General features: G+C 37.7%; 1 protein-coding gene across 5 annotated transcripts in view; it reads right to left on the bottom strand.

Annotated features, from left to right (window-relative positions):
* LOC117962753 (dymeclin-like) overlaps positions 1-18,518 on the bottom strand; it is a 164,799-nt gene that overhangs the window by 61,004 nt on the left and 85,277 nt on the right. For 3 of the 5 annotated variants that reach the window (XM_059023737.1, XM_059023749.1, XM_059023739.1), the window contains 2 exons: positions 17,776-17,889; positions 17,416-17,510 (listed from right to left, as the gene is read on the bottom strand). In XM_059023737.1, the coding sequence (XP_058879720.1) occupies positions 17,416-17,510; positions 17,776-17,889 (209 nt within the window). Of the gene's footprint in view, positions 1-10,474; positions 10,821-17,415; positions 17,511-17,775; positions 17,890-18,518 lie in introns of those variants that run through there. The other 2 variants (XM_059023756.1, XM_059023752.1) reach the window with 2 other exon arrangements.

Genomic DNA, 18,518 nt, shown 5'->3' with positions numbered 1-18,518 from the left:
CTGTGGTGTCTCATATGTTCAGGGCCAGCAGCAGTAGTTTATCCTTTTTGCGGGTGGAAAAAGATCTTCCTCAGACACTTTGTTCAGGCTGGAAGTATCATCACTTGGTTTAGAACCATGTTTGCAGTAGAAGAATGCAAAGGCAAAAGGGCAGTCTTGATGGTGACTGCCAGCAAGTAGAAGTGGCTGGATTGTTTAAGTGTGAGGCTAGGTGAGAAAGCACAGTAATACTTGAGACTTGTGTTGTACAGGATGTTGAAGAAAAAGATGGCTTACTTTGTTCACAGAAACACAAATAGCATTAACCGTTGTATACTGTAATTAAGATATTTGTGGTGTAGCATAACAGGAATGGTCCCAATACCGTAATGTACCTAAACCGCAAAACCGGTATACCATCTCACCTCTACAAGAGCCTAAGTATTTAGTTAAAAAAGGTCTCCTCTTTCTGAGAACCTGGTGAAGTAAATTTCTACCTGGGAATGATAATCAATCTGTAGCCAGGATATGATGGACAAGACATGATCACACCTATTTGTAACTCATTGTCAAGGCTTGAACCAATACGTACAAGACAACAGTACAAAAACACACTCACATACACACACACACACACACTCACAAAGTTAGGTGTCTATTTGTGAAGTGAAATCTTTTACACTGAATTTCCATGTATTTTTCTCACACACACAGATAAGATTCTCGTATAGCCTCTAGACACACAATGGTGTCAGATGGTATTGCTAGATCGAGGCTGAAGGCAGAATTGATAGCTTATGCTTCAAGTTACAGTTGGTTCTTAAGCTTCTGACATTTCATTCTGCTTGATCAAGGAAGCAATAAACATCACTGATCAATACTGGCTTCAACTGTAATCTAATAATACCACCTTCAATCACCTTTGTGTTGACAACTGACCACTATATAAGTCTAGCAGGGAGTCATTTGCAAAGCACACAGACATTTGCCAATTCTTTGATGACATGTTTAAATAATAACAAAGCTACCCACATTCCCATGCTTTGAAAGAGTGACTATTCTCAACGCACACAAAGAAAAGTAGGCTCCATTCATTTGGTTTCAGGGATATCCAAACTACTGTTTGATAACTCACGCACACACATAAACCTGATATTCCACTTGTATAAATGGAAAGGAAGACAATCAATAAATGAACGCTAGGGATTTGGAAAGAAAAAATGATTGCCTTCTAGACTTTATTCAAATGCAGGTCTCCAGAGGTGTCATGAGAAGCGCGTAAACAAGCTAGTTAACGTTTTGTTTAAGAAAGACAATGTAATTCTCTTTAAAAATTATAGGATCATTAAAATAATTGGTCAAAAGTGAAACCCTACCATACACTTTAAAAGTAATAATAATCATCATCATCGCAATAATAATAATAATAATAATAATAATAATAATAATAATAATAATAATAATAATAATAATTCATAAAAACTACAAGTGCAAAATAAGTATAGTTGGTATTTTTAAACCTAAACTAACAAATATTGGTCTGTTTCCCAAACACTTGTGCGGAAGCCAATATCCCAACAAAGTATGGAAAACTTGCATACACACCAAAGCCACCACTTTTTTGGTCAGTCTGGGAATGCTGCAAAAGGAAGCGACTGGAAGGAAAGCATTGGTGGCAAGAGAGTAAACCGGCCTATAAAATAAATAACCGTATTTAAAGAACCTCATAATTACATTTTGTGGAAAATCCAAAAATGAATAAAAAAAACACGAGACAGAACTTCAACTGAAGCATTCTGTAGCCTTTACTTGTATTACCCTGGGAAGAGAAAACCATAATTTCTCTGACTCCATGCCACCAGGAGCTTTATTTCTGCTGAAGTGTATGTGATCTGTCTTTCAGCTTTATTCAAAGGATTCTTGAATGCAAGTTGCGGTATGGAAATGTTCTATTCTGTCACAAAACAAAAAATATACAGAATGTATAGACAAATCAGCATATGGAGTTAATTTTGCAAATTACCTTGTCCTGTTCCAAAACAACTGAATATATAATGGTATATATTAAGCTGATGCATTGAAAAATGAAGGGGTCTTGAGGCAACGGATATTTCCACATTCAGACTGCTGACATTCTCACATTTTACAGAATATTTTTTCTTCTCCCGGTTTTACACTTCACTCAATGAAACATACAGATTATAGGACAACATACCACTGGGTCATTCCATGAAAATGTTTATTTTTATTGGCAAGCACAAGACATAAGCTGTGTAAGCCCATCCACACAAAAATCCTGAGCTCATCATTAGTCTGACGTCACTGATTTATCATGGAATAGCCCCACTGTATTAGCAAATGTGTCAAAAACAGTTGTTAACATTTTATGATTGAATGTCACTATAGAAAAGATAAATAGACTACATTATTCATCTCTTAGAATTATTTATTTTAGCCTACAATGACAGGTCCTGATGGATCCTAGTGCTGTAACGATTTCTTATGAGATCTGGTTAACAATCTATTTTGTGGTTCATGTCTGGAAATCAGTGCTACTGCAGATAAAGCTATCTACAGTACTTGCCTCTGGATACCAAATAATTGTCACAATTAACTCCTTACATTGGGAGGTCATTGGGCTTGATCCCAAGCCATTCTAAAATAAGTAAACTCTGGGGAAGAATGGCTATCAGAGGGTAAGTAAATCACACCAACATGAAGAAATATCACGTCAGTAGATCATTAGACCCCAAAATCTTACAGGAAAAGAGCCAGGCACTGCCACAAGTATAAGACTATTTGTCCTCAAGAGTATGAATCACTGATGCACATCCTAGTCTGAATATGAACTTGGTCACAAAAAATAATGTGGTGGCAGCTTGATCTTGTGGCTGAACTCAGGGAATGCTTTTAGGCTAACAATCATTGCACTGAATCTCAGCTCTGACACGGACTCATTGAGGTACACAAGAGGGCAATCTAAAGTGTTAAATATCCTGCTGAATTTCAGCTTCACATAGAAACATGTTTGTAGCACACCATCAACAATTTTGTGCTAGATGAAACTTTTTGTGCTGGAATGGTCGAACATATAATGCAAAATAAGAAAAGGAATATATTGTACAGTATGACTTATTTGCAGAGTATCTGGAACAAATGATTTTTTCAGTGGTTTAAAAGCTTGAGAGCTAACACAAAACAAGGAACAAATTAAATGAACCTCAGTACTTGCACTATAGTGCAATGTTGAGCCACTTTCACACTGGCACTCCTACCTGTGCCCCGACCTGGTTTCTGACTAGCCGGGTCACAATCCCGTGTAGTGTGAAACCACGTACCTGGGTTGTACCTGGGTCGCAGCGACCCACCTCAGGACGTGGGTCAACATGCTTTGACCCGGATTGAGTGAGACAAAATGCCAACAAAATAACAAACAGCTGCAACCTTCTAAAGGGTTTTACTTCCGCAAGGAACATTTTTGTTTATTCTGTTTAGCCATATTTGTGTTGCTTGAGACACACCATGAGCCAGATTGCAGCAGGGATGAAGAAAGATTTGCTCTAATCAACATGTGGGCCGACGGTTCAACCTAGAGAAGCTTGGATGGAAGCGTCCATAACAAACTGCTTCCGGGGCATTGATATGTGCATTATATCTGTCACCCAGGTCAACCCTGCTTTATCAAAAGCAGTGTGAAATTGTGTAGTCGACCCACATGACACCGGGTCCTGACCCGGGTAGGTTCCGACCCGGGTAGAGCATGCCAGTGTGAAAGGGGCTTTGGATGTTGGCTGGGACTGAACTCATAGTTTCTTACTGAAATTACTATTAAATTGTTTTCGGTTGAGGGTGCCCATGCTAGAGGCATCACTTTCACTTAGGTACTGCTTTTTGCAGCTTTGCCCGGTTCACTGCTCAGCCTGGTTTGGGACTTCCGTTAACAGTGCAATATCTTCTGGTACTTTTGCATTCGGACATTTAGCGAGTTTACCATCATTAGTATAATTTAAGCTGTACACAGCTTACATTCAAATTATTCTTGGTCTACACACAGAAAGTAACAGACCGAAACTTTGAGGTTCAGCTTTCTACTTTCTATAATGCTTCTTTATTTTATTTTTTTTTAGTATCCCCAAGTTACTGGGACTGCACAGATAATAAGCAAAAATCCTGAAGTAATGCTTGCACCAGCAAACATTATACATGTTTATTATAGACTGTCGAGGATCTTTCAATCAAAGAGCACGTTTTGCCTGCTGCATTCCATAACACATCACACAGAAACTCAATTTATGACATCAACCGTATCATTTTTACCATAGTTTATTTTTAACATCAGTATGGTTGACATCAGCTGCTTTAAAAAAATCATACCCAAGGCACTTCTTGGAATTCCAATGAAGTGCACCTCAGTCACAGTATTCACTTTATCAACCTTTTCCTTCTTTTCAATGAAAAATGTACTGAATAATGGTTGGTTATGAGTAGAAAACAAATACTGCTGGCCTGTATATTACTAATAAAGCCGTATATAATAGAGCTATAGGGCTGCAAGCCTCTTCGTATGGGTTATATCGGCACTCATAGCATGTAAACAGATCTTGGTTTTCAGCCTCGTCCATTCACCTCTACTCGTGCTGATATTATCACACATTTTATCTAAAAACTAAGAAAGATGATTACAGAGAACCTCTGCTGGTTTAGATGTTGGAGAAAAAACATCTCAAAGTTACTCTATGGGGAGACCCTTACATTACATATACAACTATGGCCAAAAGTGTTGCATCACCCTATAGAATAAACTAATTTTGCTTTATAAAGTCGAATGAAATCTGCTGAATAATGTTGCGTTAACATATTAAATGACATGCCGCTTTGTAGTTCTCCATATACTTAAAAAAAAAATTAACAAAAATAGAAAATGTGACATTTCGAAATCGAACATAAAATACTGTATTACTATTATGGGTTCCGGTAGACGTCAGCAATATAATTTTGTAGTTTCTTTGATTACGTGATGTTAAATAAAAAAAGATAAAAATGATGCCTAGTTTTTTTTAGTTTTTTTTTATGTTTCAATGCTAAAATCCTAGACGATGCAAAACTGTACATTCAATAAAGCTCAAATGCTTTTTGTTTCATAAATAAGTGATTTAATTAAGTTTCACATCCTGGGAGATTTAAGTTTCGATTTCAGCACGCAATTAAAAGACAAAACATGTATCTTTTAAAATGCCACAGTACAGAGAGAAGACCTTTGAAGGAAAGCATTTTCATTTCAAATTACACTAGCATGATGAATGGCTAATATTATCATTATTATGATGTGCTTTTGCCCACGCCATCCTTAAATCAGATGATTGTCACCTCTAGAGGAGATGAGAACTGCAAAATAAACTAGTTACTGTATAAGCAACTCTAGCTGTTCAAGTAAAAAGACAGCCACTGTCTCATAAGCTTCGGCTTAAATGTTTGCCCTCTTACTTCGTTCTTGGATTGTGAAGAAAATGCTTTTCATACAGTATTAACAAATAACTAGCATTTATAAAGGTGTTTCAAAATATTCAATAATAATTAGTAGGTTTCTTAATCAATTACTGATTAATCAATTAATCACACCTGTGGGATTTGATCGATTAAAACACAACTGATCGACTAATCTCACCTACATGAGTGCGGTATCAAAAATGGTGCAAGAACAAGAAATTCTGAAAAATGGCAGAGAGTACTTCTAAAGATGTCCTGTATTACCAAGACACTCAACTCTGCCTTTACTTCTGTCCCGTGGCACGCAAATAATCATGGGATATAAAGAGAGCTCCAGGGCTATTTTTCTATTGGAGAAGGGTCAGATTGGGCTGATTTTCTGTGGTTTACATTTTTTTCTTTTGAAGTCTGTTTCACTGTTGCCTGGGGTCCATGGAAGAAATATATTAACCTGGTGAATGATGACATAATGCAATTGATAAGAAAAATAAACATTTCTGCGAAGTTAAGATCACAGGTTTTCTAGTCCTGTAAAAATGTTTTGTGATTACAGCATCATATTTCCATGCAGCAAAATACTTTATTTAGTGCAGTAGTATGGTAATAAGCATTATATTTTGCTGTACTAATGCAAATGTACTTAGGCCACTGCAGTCACTATTTTAAATATTTCCGTAATTAAATATTTGTGAAACACATTAAATAATTAGCTTGATTGATTCTGGAATTTACAATTATTGTATTTAATTATATACAAAAACTTCTCCAATACATAATCAATTAATAAGGGTATTTTTTTTAAATAAATTTTATCGGTTCTTTTTAAATATTTACAGAGAAGTTAGTCAATCATAGATCAAATGATTAATTGATCAAAAGAAAATGTCAAGATTAAAACCTTTAGTAATTAGCTAAAAAAAAAAAAGTCAGTATGTTTCCTTCCTATAAATGAAAGTATCCCATAGTCAATTGAACTAGACATTACTGTTTACTTGCAGGTTAACTGTAAGTATACTCAAAAATCCTCATGTGACATCAGTTTTGTATAAACCATAAATGTTTATAAATCTCTTTTTTACTTGCTGCAATTACATTTACATGCTTTCTATAAATGACTCAAATATACTATTTGCATGTCTTCTACATTTTGGTGAATGTGTGCTGTCAGTACTGAAATAGGGGTACCCAAGAGAGTGTGGAATGCATGATACTTAAAACAACCATCACATGACATGGACTATGCACCCCCTGTTTATGGCCCAAGGGTGAGGGCTGGAATTCATAGTCAGAGTCATTAAAGCAAACATTGCTCTTATTTAAATGTGATCTTATTTACTCCTGATCTTACTGTACTTTACAACTTCTCTTATCTGTAATATGATATTCTGTAATGTGATTCTTTGTATTGTGATATTTTGTAACACTTGTAAGTCGCCCTGAATAAGGGCCTCTGATAAGAAATAAATAAATAATAATTAATTAATTAATTAATTAATTAATTAAATAAATAAATAAATCACATTAGGTAGAATACTACCACAGAATAAGTATAGAACATAAAGTTATTAACATAACCGTGGTTCCCTGAAATAGAAATGTAACCATTACCTCCTAAAGACCCCGAAACGTGGCGCAGATGGACAGGTTGTTTGCACCAAGAGAGTGCCTTTAGACAGTGATGAAACACTGTCAATAGGCGGTCGCGGTTCAATGCAGGCTGAAAAAGCCCTGCTGTTGAACCAGGCTTGCAGAGAGCGCATGCACAGGAGACCCAAATGCAGGGTCTGAGAAGCTGCTGCCATAAAGCCCAGAAATTCTGGAACGTCATTACCGTGAGTGAATAGCTCTAAACAGGAAGCTATTCTTTGCACGCTGCCGTCCGACAGAGTGTACAGCATGGACCCAGAGTCCAAGCATACTCGTAGATAGGAGGCTGTCTGAGAAGGTGTGAGCTGGCTCTTCGCATGATTCACTGTAAAACCCGCTGTAAGATCCACCCTTGAAGGTCACTGGTGACTAGTTACAAGTTACATGTGAGCGTCTGCCTGAGCTGGAGACTGGGCACAAATGAGCCAGTCATCCAAATAATAGAGTACTCTGATACCTTTGAGTCTCAATGGGGCCAGTATAGCGTTCCTGCACTTCGAAAAGGCACGGGTAGCTAGAGAGAGGCCAAATGGCAAGACCAGGTACTTGTACACTGTTCCCTTAAAGGTGAACCGCAGGTACTTCCTGTGTGCTGGTTTTATGGGGATATGGAAATAGGCGTCTTTGAGGTCCACCGTGGTGAACCAGTTGCCTGGCCTGATTGACTGCAACAGCTGTTGCATCGTCAACATTTTGAACCTTCTTCGGCTCAAATATAGGTTGACCTTCCTGAGGTCAAGGATTGGTCCGAGGCCACCATCCCGCTTGGGCATGGAGTAAAACCCAGTCCTCCAACTGGAGGGGGTGTATCCTGTGGGTCTGTGACTGATGCTGCAGTCACGGCCCGATAGAGAAGGGGACCATGCTTGAACTGCAATGAGTAGCCGGTCTGAACAGTAGTAAGCACCCAGATGTCCGTGGTGCACCAACCCCAATACTCCAGATGGCTCCCTAAGAAGAGGCCCTTGGCCTGTGGCAGAAAAACCCTAGGCCAGCTGTTCTTGTGGCTTGGCCCAGGGCTCTTGCCTCTGTGCCGAGTGGCAGAACTTATTATAGCCTCTGCGGTGAACGGCCACAGGCTGAATAACACCTCTGGCTGCAGGTGCAGCCGGCTGTGCCGGTCCCTGAGTCTGCTGGCACAGGGATAAAACCCAGCAAATAGCAAGCAATGTACAGTAAGAATGTACAGTTGCAGCCTTGGGTTCTAAAGACAGCAACAGGACTGTCAACAAGGCCTGCTTGGTACCAGACTGGGGATGTAAACACCGGTCGATATCGGGCCGGAACGGACGGAACAGAGCAAGCGCACCAGTTCCTTCTTGGGTTCCCGTGCGTGGTGAGAGCACTGCAGCACCTCGTCCACCGCGGGACCCAAAGGTATGCCCCGGTTTTGTAATAGGGGCATCCAACAGCGGCGCCTTGTCTCCATCAGGCACGCGTGCCTGTGGGGAAACTGCTGCCCAGAGCTTCTCTATTCCTGGGTGCGTGGCCATGGGGTGAGTACACAGCCCCCTCTCTATGAGAGGGTGATAGAGGAGTGAGGGACACAGAGCGCTGTATCGAGCTGCAGGAGAGATGTTTCTTCAGCGTGCTCGTGGATAAATGTGCACAGAACTCGCAGAAAATGCGGTTTACCAGTGCTTCCTTTGCATGCTGCTTGTCCACAGGCAAGCTGGCCGTGCATGTGTCACAGGGATAAAACCCAGGCATTATGCAAATAGCAAGCAATTTACCCTAACAATGCACAATTGCTGTCTCAGTTTGCTAAAGACAGCAACTGGGCTGTCAACAAGACCTGCTTGGTACCAGACTGGGTATGTAAACCCCGGTCGTTACCAGGTCAGAACCAGGACAGTACCTGAACAATACAGGGTCAGTTTGGTACTGGTTCAGTGCCTGTAACACCGGGTTGGTACTGTATCTGTGCAGTAACCTTGTTCCATGTTCAGTACAGGTACCGGGTTGGGAACAGAGCGGGTGGAAGGTCATTACCGTGAGCAAATAGCCAAGCCACAAGGTGAGCAGCGGCCCTAGGGTTTTGCAGGTTTACACGGTTCGTGTTACTGCAAGAAGCAGTAGATAGGGATGCCCACCTAGATAGAAACAGTCCAAATGTATACAAGACTGAGGGAAGCCTGCTGTTAGAGTCCTAACTGCCAAACAGCCTTCATAATGGTGCTGCAAGCAGTCACCACAATGGCAGTGAGATACTGTGGCATAGACTGCAAGCAATCTCAGCCGAAGCGCGTATCTCCGGCAATGCATAGCTGCTGAGCTGAGAGAAAAAAAAAAAAAAAAAATCAGAATATTACATTTCAAATACAAATAAAATTGTTTAAAAAAAACGAAAGTTTTATTTTAACTCTTTGCAGTCCTATGTCGGACCAGGTCCGACATTACAATTTTTCCTTTCCTGTCCAACATCATCAAAAAGGCATCAATCACAGGTCCCTAGTCGTTTTTTCTCCGGAAAAAGCAGAGAAAAGCTTTCAATGGCCGAGAGAAGCCGGAAAAAAAAATGGAGTCGGATCTGAGCAATACGCATAGTCCCTTCACCACATACATAACATGGACATAAAAACAAACAAGATAGCTGCTTCCACATCTACCATTCAAAGAAAATCGCGGACATTTGTCAGGCTTTTTGAGATGTTATAGTAATAAAATAATGACTTGGATAGCATTATTGAGGAGTTTGGTGATAAATCCAGTGATCTGGAGATGATTTATCAGTATGCAGTATCAGACTATTATTATTATTATTATTATTATTATTATTATTATAAATTTCTTAGCAGACGCCCTAATCCAGGGCGACTTACAATTATTATAATTATATCACATTATTTTTTTTTACATACAATTACCCATTTATACAGTTGGGTTTTTACTAAAGCAATCTAGGTAAAGTACCTTGCTCAAGGGTACAGCAGCAGTGTCCCCCCCACCTGGGATTGAACCCATAACCCTCTCGTCAGGAGTCCAGAGCCCTAACCACTACTCCACACTGCTGCCCTATGAAGAGATATGTGATAAATACAGCGAACAAGGGGTAGGGCAGGGCTGGAGATGCAGTACTGAGTGTCATGTTGATATGCAGTGCCTTTTAAACTTGTTTTACTGTGAATAAAATGACTTTTAAACATACATATATCTCATAATGAGGACAATTATGTTGTATAAACTGCATACATTTAATACCTTAAATAATTAAGATGATCTCAGGATTACCTGCCACATGTTTTATTACATACATTTATTAAAAACTGTGCTAAGTAGTTACAAAATGTGAGAGCAAGACAGTAAATGGTTTATCGGCAAGTGATATTATGTCAATATGAAATTAAAAGGGAACAATACCCCTGTCCTGACAAAATTAAACACATGCTTGCAAAGTTATGACAACCAAGCAAAACATCCCATAGCAACTGCTTATTTGGAGGGGAGCACTGGGTTGATCATCTTTGTTGCATCCGGCATGCAAGAAGCAGTCACAGTGAACATGCAGACATGCAGTAAAATGGAAAGCAGAGGTTATTAACCTGGAAGCATAGGACTTGAGCATGTAAGAGCAAGTAAAGTGCAAGAGTTCCTCTCCCGTGTCACCCAGGTACGAGAAGCACTGCTGCAGCGTAGTGCAATGGGAGTGGGGGAAATACATATGGTCCAAGACATACAAGTATCTCTGCATGTGGCGGCAGGTAGAACTGAAAAACAAGGGGAAGGGAGACAAACATAATAAAACAAGCACATTATTTGGCTTTTCGTTCTTTTTTCCATTTTTTGTTTCCGGAGTTACAGGAGTTGGAAAAAGGAACAGCAGAGGGAAGAAAAGAACAATAATACAGGCAGAAGAATGCCAAATGAAGGATGGGTGAAAACTGGTCTATGATTAAATTGATTTTTTAAAGGGAATGGCATATACATCATTATGCCACTATATCCGCTTTTTTAAAAAGTAATACTGTTTTAAAGCAATATAACGATTTTCTTTAGTAAAGCGCCCTGGGATGCTTGTTCATTAAGGATGCTATATAAATGAAACTGGTACAGTATAGCAAATAACTAGATGCATTAGTGAAATACTCCAAACAACATTGTACAGCTATTGCTTAAAATGTTTTGCATTACCTACAATTTTAGGATTAAGACATGAAACTAAAAATAATAATAATAATAATAATAATAATAATAATAATAATAATAATAATAATAATAATAATAATAATAATGATATGAACATAATTTAGATATTTTATTTAACATCATGTAATCAAAGAAACTATAAAATTATATCGCAATAGTCTGCTGAAAGCCATAATACTAGTACAGTATTTCATGTTATATTTCAATATGCCACATTTTTCCATTTGTCAGTTTTTTGTTAAGTATATAGAAAACTACAAAGTGGTATGTAATTCAATATGTTAACGTAACATTATTCGGCTGGTTTCATTCGACTTTATAAAGCAAAATTAGTACATTTTACAGGGTGATGCTTTTGGCCACAGCTGTAGAAAAGTCAAGTGATGTAGTGCATTTCTATAAGCTCAAACACAAACATCTGTTTATTTTTACCATTTTCTGAATTTCTTTTTTTACAGTCTTTTTTTTTTTTTTAATAACAGTCCAGCATGTGTTTACCAATAAGTCGTTAATTAAGTCTTTATTTTTGAGGCTTTTGAAATAATAATAATAAAAAACAAAACTTTGGCTTTATAGAAATGACCACTATGGGATTGCAACTGTAATATCTGCAACTGAAGCCACTGTGAGCTAGTACATAGAAAATCTCTATATAAACCCTCCTCTAGTGGTCATTTCTAAAACCACCTTACTTCAGAAATTCAGCTGGACTCCCATGATTACCACAATCTTGAGAATTGCATGAAGATAGACCCATGAAAAAGATAGCCCTGCATTACTGCTTCATTTACTTTAACAAAGGTCTACCTTAAAAGAATCTGGAAAATTCTCGGTAGCCTGAGCATGGGAAAGCAAAAAGTGTGGTCTGGACTCGTCCCATCAAAAACAATGGTTCCTCATTTTGAACAAAGTTTGCTATTCAGTTTTTTTCTGGAAATGCTGGCAAACAGCTTGCAGTCATTAAGCGAGACTTGGTTCCTTTTTAGAATGCCTGAGAAATCATTACTTCTCCTGCCAGTGCTGTTTTACATTGTTCTTGAAGCATAAATTAACAAGCAGTTACAGAAATGCAAGTCTAGTTCATGTAGTTTCTTTGAAATTTAGTAATATTCCTGGCATAGACCTTAAGTAAAAATCTTACACGGGACTTTTTTAAATATTATTATTATTATTTTTTTTATAAAGGTTCACTGGTACAGGTAACCGCTATGGGATAAGGCCCTAAGAGCTACTCATATAACTCACATAAAGACATAACGTTGTATTTAACTTGTACCAACATTCCCACACAGAAAGGAGTTGGTGATTGTGAAATACAAACTGTATTTATCAATAACTTTGACAGCATGAGAAGTACTTCACTGGCATTGTGAACTAACCAATGGAAGACTGTTGTGTAACTACCAAAGCCAGTTATTCGTCAAAAAGCACAGGAAAAAGAAAAAGAAAACACACATGTATATTATACAATAATCCATATTTCTGTAACATTTAGGCTTGAAGGGCGGATGTGGAAGGTTGTTCTTTCAAATGTTATATTTTTTACAGTGCTAGTATTACAATATCCAACATGTATATTTATTTCTTTAAAAATAAATAACTAGTATATTGAACTAGTACACCTGAAAAAAAAAAACCATATATATATATATATATATATATATATATATATATATATATATATATATATATATATATATATATATGTATATATATATAAAATTGACCACAAAACGTATAGTACAATTAATAAAACAAGTATAAGTCTCTGTGTGTATGTGTGTGCGTGTGTTAACAGTACAAAACGAGACTGGAAGCAATATATCGGCCAGGTGCAATTCTAATGGTGGCGCTTCCTCCATGGGCTTTGCCTATCTTGGTTTCTTCCCATTGAAATTGCTTAAGACACGTGGTGCTTGAAAGCGTTCTCTTATTGGATTAAGCGTGCGAGAGAGCGCGGAACAGTGAGAGAGCGTGAGAGAGAGAGAGAGAGAAAGAGATACAGACAGAGTGAGCTAGATGCAATTGGAATTTTGAACCTGACAATTTTAATTATCGCAGTTACACCAATTAGGAAATAATAATATATTTGGAGGAAGCCTTAGTAATTAGGGAGGTTGGAGAGGAGCTCCTTATTTATTTATTTATTTATTTATTTTAAATCAACAACTTAGCTATTATAAATTTAAAATTGTCATTTTTACTATTAAATTCTTAATAAAGCCAACTTTTGTTTGTGTAAGTCAGCTAGTTTTCAATATTGTCAGAACATTTGTGCTTAATTGTTATGTTTATTATTGTTATTTATTATGAAATTATTACAATTCTACTGAGATGATAAATTATACAGTTGTATGCTTATTTCTGGACATTTGTATGTGATCTACATTCTAGTTAAAATACACTTATCACTGGGGAATTCTCTTTTTTTCTTCTAATTACATTGGTGGTTAAATGTAGAACAAGGAAGCACTAGCTATAGTGTAGCTCATGTAATATTAATATATCATTTAATTATATTTAATTAACTATAATTCTCCAAAAAAAACTATTTAAAACAAACAAGCAAACAGTTTTTTTTTTTTTTGTATTAATACAGTAGATTATATTACATTATTATTTTGTTTATTACAGTAGATTACCAGCAGTGAAACAGTAAAGACAGGGAGACAGACCAGCGAAAGAGAAAAGGAGGGATTGAAAAAGACAGAGTAGACCTCAAACAGCCATCCACCCAGTCTGCCCTGCTGTGTGACGCCCTGTGATCAGAGAAAGGGAGGGAGAATAATATATCTTCAGCTAACCACCCACCTAGGGAGCCTTTTCCACATTAACACCATCAACCTGTGAGCTGCTCTGTGACCCCCTTTTATACACAGGGAGGCTCCTCTGACACACACATAAGAGTGCCGTACAGTTGGGTTCAGCCACAACTCAAACTCACTAATTCTCCACTCGCGCTCCCGCCTCCCCTGCCACAGACCTCACCAGCCGCCACTGATATATATATATATATATCGCAGAAGTCAACCAAACCATGTCTTTCCATCAGCTCTATCAGCCGAGAAGATTGTGAAGAGCATGTGAAGCCAAGTTATGAAAACACAGAAGTTTCCCTAGAAAAAGTTCCAATACAGCTACAAATAGAAGAAAAAACAACACACACACACTAGCAAGAGTATAACATATGTGGAACATTGTTGTAGAATAAGTAAATTGTATTGCTTATAAAGAAGCTGTGGTGTATTTTTTGATATAGACCACCCAGCAGTGGTGATTAATCAACAGCTTGCCAAGACGATGAAGCAGATTACAATGAGGCATGAGATTTCTAACCTGCCTTTTTCAGAGTTAACTGGAACAGGCTTGTAGCCCTGTCCCCTTTACCCCATCCCAGCAAAGAGAAACAAACCTTCCCTTTAAATGAAGACAGATAACCCAGCCAGGGGATTAACATCCAGGAAATGCCCTGCCTGTCGGTCATTATTGCTTAATTATTTGCAACAGTATTCTATAAGCCTACATAGCAACCTAACCCACTGCTCTCCACCTACCTCTGAAGACTGCTCATACTATTCATCAATTTGTCAACCAGCAAGACCCCCACTTTAGCACATTGTATACAGTAACACTGAATTTGTATTTTTCACATTGCACTGTTTGGTGAATTACTGCATTCAGTTGCTGTATTAGCTTTGATTGGCTCTCTGTATACCAATTACTCTGAAACAGCAGAATGTCTGGCTCAAGTGAACAAAAAGATTGCTGTCCCCTGTGCAAGAATATAGAGAGCTGATGCACTGGGGCATTTTTCCTTCTAGTTCTGAGCCACCGTGATGGCACAAAACACTCAAAAAATGCATGTAAAAGCAACATTAATTCAATGGCTTCTTTCTCAGCTCTTCTTGCAAATGAAGTTTGTACTGATCCACATCTGTTACACAGAAGCACAGTCTATAGTGGTAGACAAGCTGGTAGCAGTTCAGACAGGAAGCCTTGCAGTAAATTCCTTTTTCCCCAGCAAATCTGCAATGTGATGCCCCTTATCTAGCGCCCTGCCGTAACAAGCTGGCTAATGTTCTGTGTTCTATTCTTTTTAAAACAGGTCTAAAGATAAATAGAACTGAAGAGGAATTCTCTCAGCACAGAGACAACTGGGCACCCCTGAAAGCAATAGTCTTTGAAAAAAGGAAACTGCATCATGAAGCTGTTCAAAGCAAATCACCAGTTCTGGCTTAAATCTCTGGTCATTATACTCAAAAGCAAAGGCTTTATTAATTTATAAAAACAAAGCTTCACTGATGAATGATTTCATAGATCACACTGACCCAAGCATGGTGGGTCACCTGCCTCCTCGGGGCTGAGGGAGCAGTTCTGTTGCCATGCCTATCCAATCACTGATCTGTTGTTTAATTTTTTTTTTTTTAAACATGCAAAACATGTCCAGTGTTGGTCGAACAACATAGTGGTTTTGTGAAGTGGACTGTTATAAACTGAGGGAAGCTGAAAGTGGCAAAACTCATCTGACCTGTGAACTAAACAAGATTTGAACATAGACCTCCAGGTGAAAGGCTAGTCAATTTTGTCTCTGCGTCACCACACAGTGGAGAGACACATTTGTCAGAGACAGAACAACTCTCAATAATGTAATGCAGCAACAAAAAAACTAAAATAAACAATAAAACATTTGAGCAACATAAAAATTGCATTTTTACCCAAGTCTACAAATGCCACAAACACCCACTGAGTCACATAGTGGCAGTGCAGATGGATGAACAATTGACAAATAATACCACTCATCTTGTGTTTCGTCAGCTTTATACATGATTTAGTTCAGAGATTAAAATTATTACTAGTACATATATTGCAGTCAGAAACGTTTACACAATTTCTCATCTGAAGTACATTTTTATTTTATCAAAAATAGCTTTACAGACAAAAGCAAGGTTATGTAATGTAGTGCTCAAGATGGCAGTCCTTATGGTACTGTAGCACTGAGGATCCAGTACATTTTTTTCCTATCCCTCAAACTACCATGTGCTTCAACCCTACCCTCTAATCGTTGAGAGTGCGTTTCTAAAATGTAAAACTAATCAAAATAGAAAGGTCTAAATAGCAATTTCCATTGAAAAAAATGTGACAAGACCCTCGAATCTAATTTCACATTTCAAGCAAACAGTATTGAAAAGACTGCAATTGTTATTTGTTAGACTTCTATTTGAATGTGTCATCGCTTGAAAGGCCTACTTCTATACTGAACGGGTTAGGCATTAATATTCTGTAGATGGTTTTGTTCACAAGGGGGAAATATATCCAATCCAAGATTAAAGAAACCATGCAATAACATGGTTACATTTACATTTAAGTACGGTACTATGCATTTATATTAAACTGAAACACATATTTACGTCGCCAGAATTAAGGACCAGAATTTAAAGCAGCAGAGCAAGAATTAACTTAAGCATTTGAACATAATTAACTCAGAGGCATGTTATACCAGAGTTTAAGCCAAATCAGGGCACACTGAAACCCTGACGGAATTATTTATTTAAGCACAACTGGGACAAGTCAATTAACTGAAATGTGTGACTGTTCCTCAACAGCCTTATGTTGGTAAGTGAAGATGTTTCAAGTAAAAAATATATTTTAACAATCAAAGAGCTACAATCTCACCAAAAACATTAAAGCATGTTTTGAGTCTTTTTTTTTTTTTTAAATGCTTACTTTTAAATGCTTTTTTTTATCAAATTTTCAACAACAGTGAAAGCTTTTTAGCTTGGCTGACTGTGATGTTACCATTTAGTTTGTGCACACTAAGAGGCTGCCACGCACCATTTTTCCTTGGGCGACAAGATACTTTTGCAGCGACATGACCAGGCACACCAGAAGCGACACAGAGGCGATGCGACAGATTTGAAAACTGCCAGACCTATAAAACTATTACAAATTGCTATTGACAAAACTATGATTAAGACTGATATATTCCAAGTAAATAATAATACATAAATAAAACAGTTCAAAGATATGTGCTTGTAATTAGAGTAAAGGTTCAATTAAGGAACACCTCAATATTAACCAAGCCTTATTTCAACTTGCCCTGCAGGAACAGGCTGGCTCAGAAATGTTGTGCGTTTGGTTGCCAGTAAAATAGCTTACCTGATAATTCTCTGGGCCGCATACTGATGAAGAGAACGGAACTGAGACGACATATTAGCTAAAGCTGCCAGACAGTTTGTGTGAAGGTATTTGTCCTAGAGGAAGGGAAACAATGTATTGATTTGAAAAGCAGATTATAACCTTTTCAACACCATTGTAACCTATCCTACCAAGTGATATAAACAACATAAACACAAAACTGAAAAGGACTTTGGTAAGGTAGTCCAAGATCAGTGCTAATCGGGGTCAGTGAAACCAGCTGTACAATCAGTTAATGGCTTACATGGTACCTAACTAGCAACACAGATACATTTAAAAACAACAATGAAACAAACACAAAAAGCAGCCATAGGAGCTTACCCTTGTTCTTGTCATGTTGAACTGAATGGTCCGAATCACCACCAGTATTAGCAGACTCCCGAGGGAAATTTCAGTCAGAGCACGCTCAGTGTACCAGGTAATGTTTTTTAATATCTATGGGGAATAAAAAGAAAAGAAATACAAAAAGAAAAATAAATAACTTATTTCAAAATCTGCGGCTGCCTTCAGCAGTCACAAGCTGATTCCCAGTGGTAATTGTACTTGTAACATTTTTGCCATTTCAAGAGCACTTGCTTATCCTGGACAACAAAACTGTGCACCTGTCACTCTAAAGTCAGCAGACTCTATGTATGGATAGATTGTATCATTTTTCTGTGTGGCAGTTATTGCTATCCTCATCCCCGGATAAGGAATGCTGATAAAATGTTTGCCAAAACATTTGAGACCATGCAGGTTCCCATAAACAAGTCTGAGGTTTGATAGTGCTGATAAGTAGAAGGATAGTCGTGCAAGTGCAGAGGTCTACTGTTAGTACAAAAAGGGTATTTCATTTAAGCAATACCGTATGCATAACATAGGTGTATACAAAACAAATAAAAACAAACATACAAAGTGCTTATGGCTTGTATCAATGAAAATACCAAAACGTATTTGTTTTATAAGAGATCTACTGAATGTGCAAAAGGGAACAGAATGTAGGTTAGAGAAAAGTATACATTGGATTACTAGATGCCAATGCTTTAAGATATAAATAACACTTCAACCAATCAGATGTCTGTACA

The sequence above is a fragment of the Acipenser ruthenus genome, chromosome 1 (assembly GCF_902713425.1).
Source record: "Acipenser ruthenus chromosome 1, fAciRut3.2 maternal haplotype, whole genome shotgun sequence".
Taxonomy (NCBI): Eukaryota; Metazoa; Chordata; class Actinopteri; order Acipenseriformes; family Acipenseridae; genus Acipenser; species Acipenser ruthenus.
This window is presented reverse-complemented; position numbering and strand designations above follow the sequence as displayed.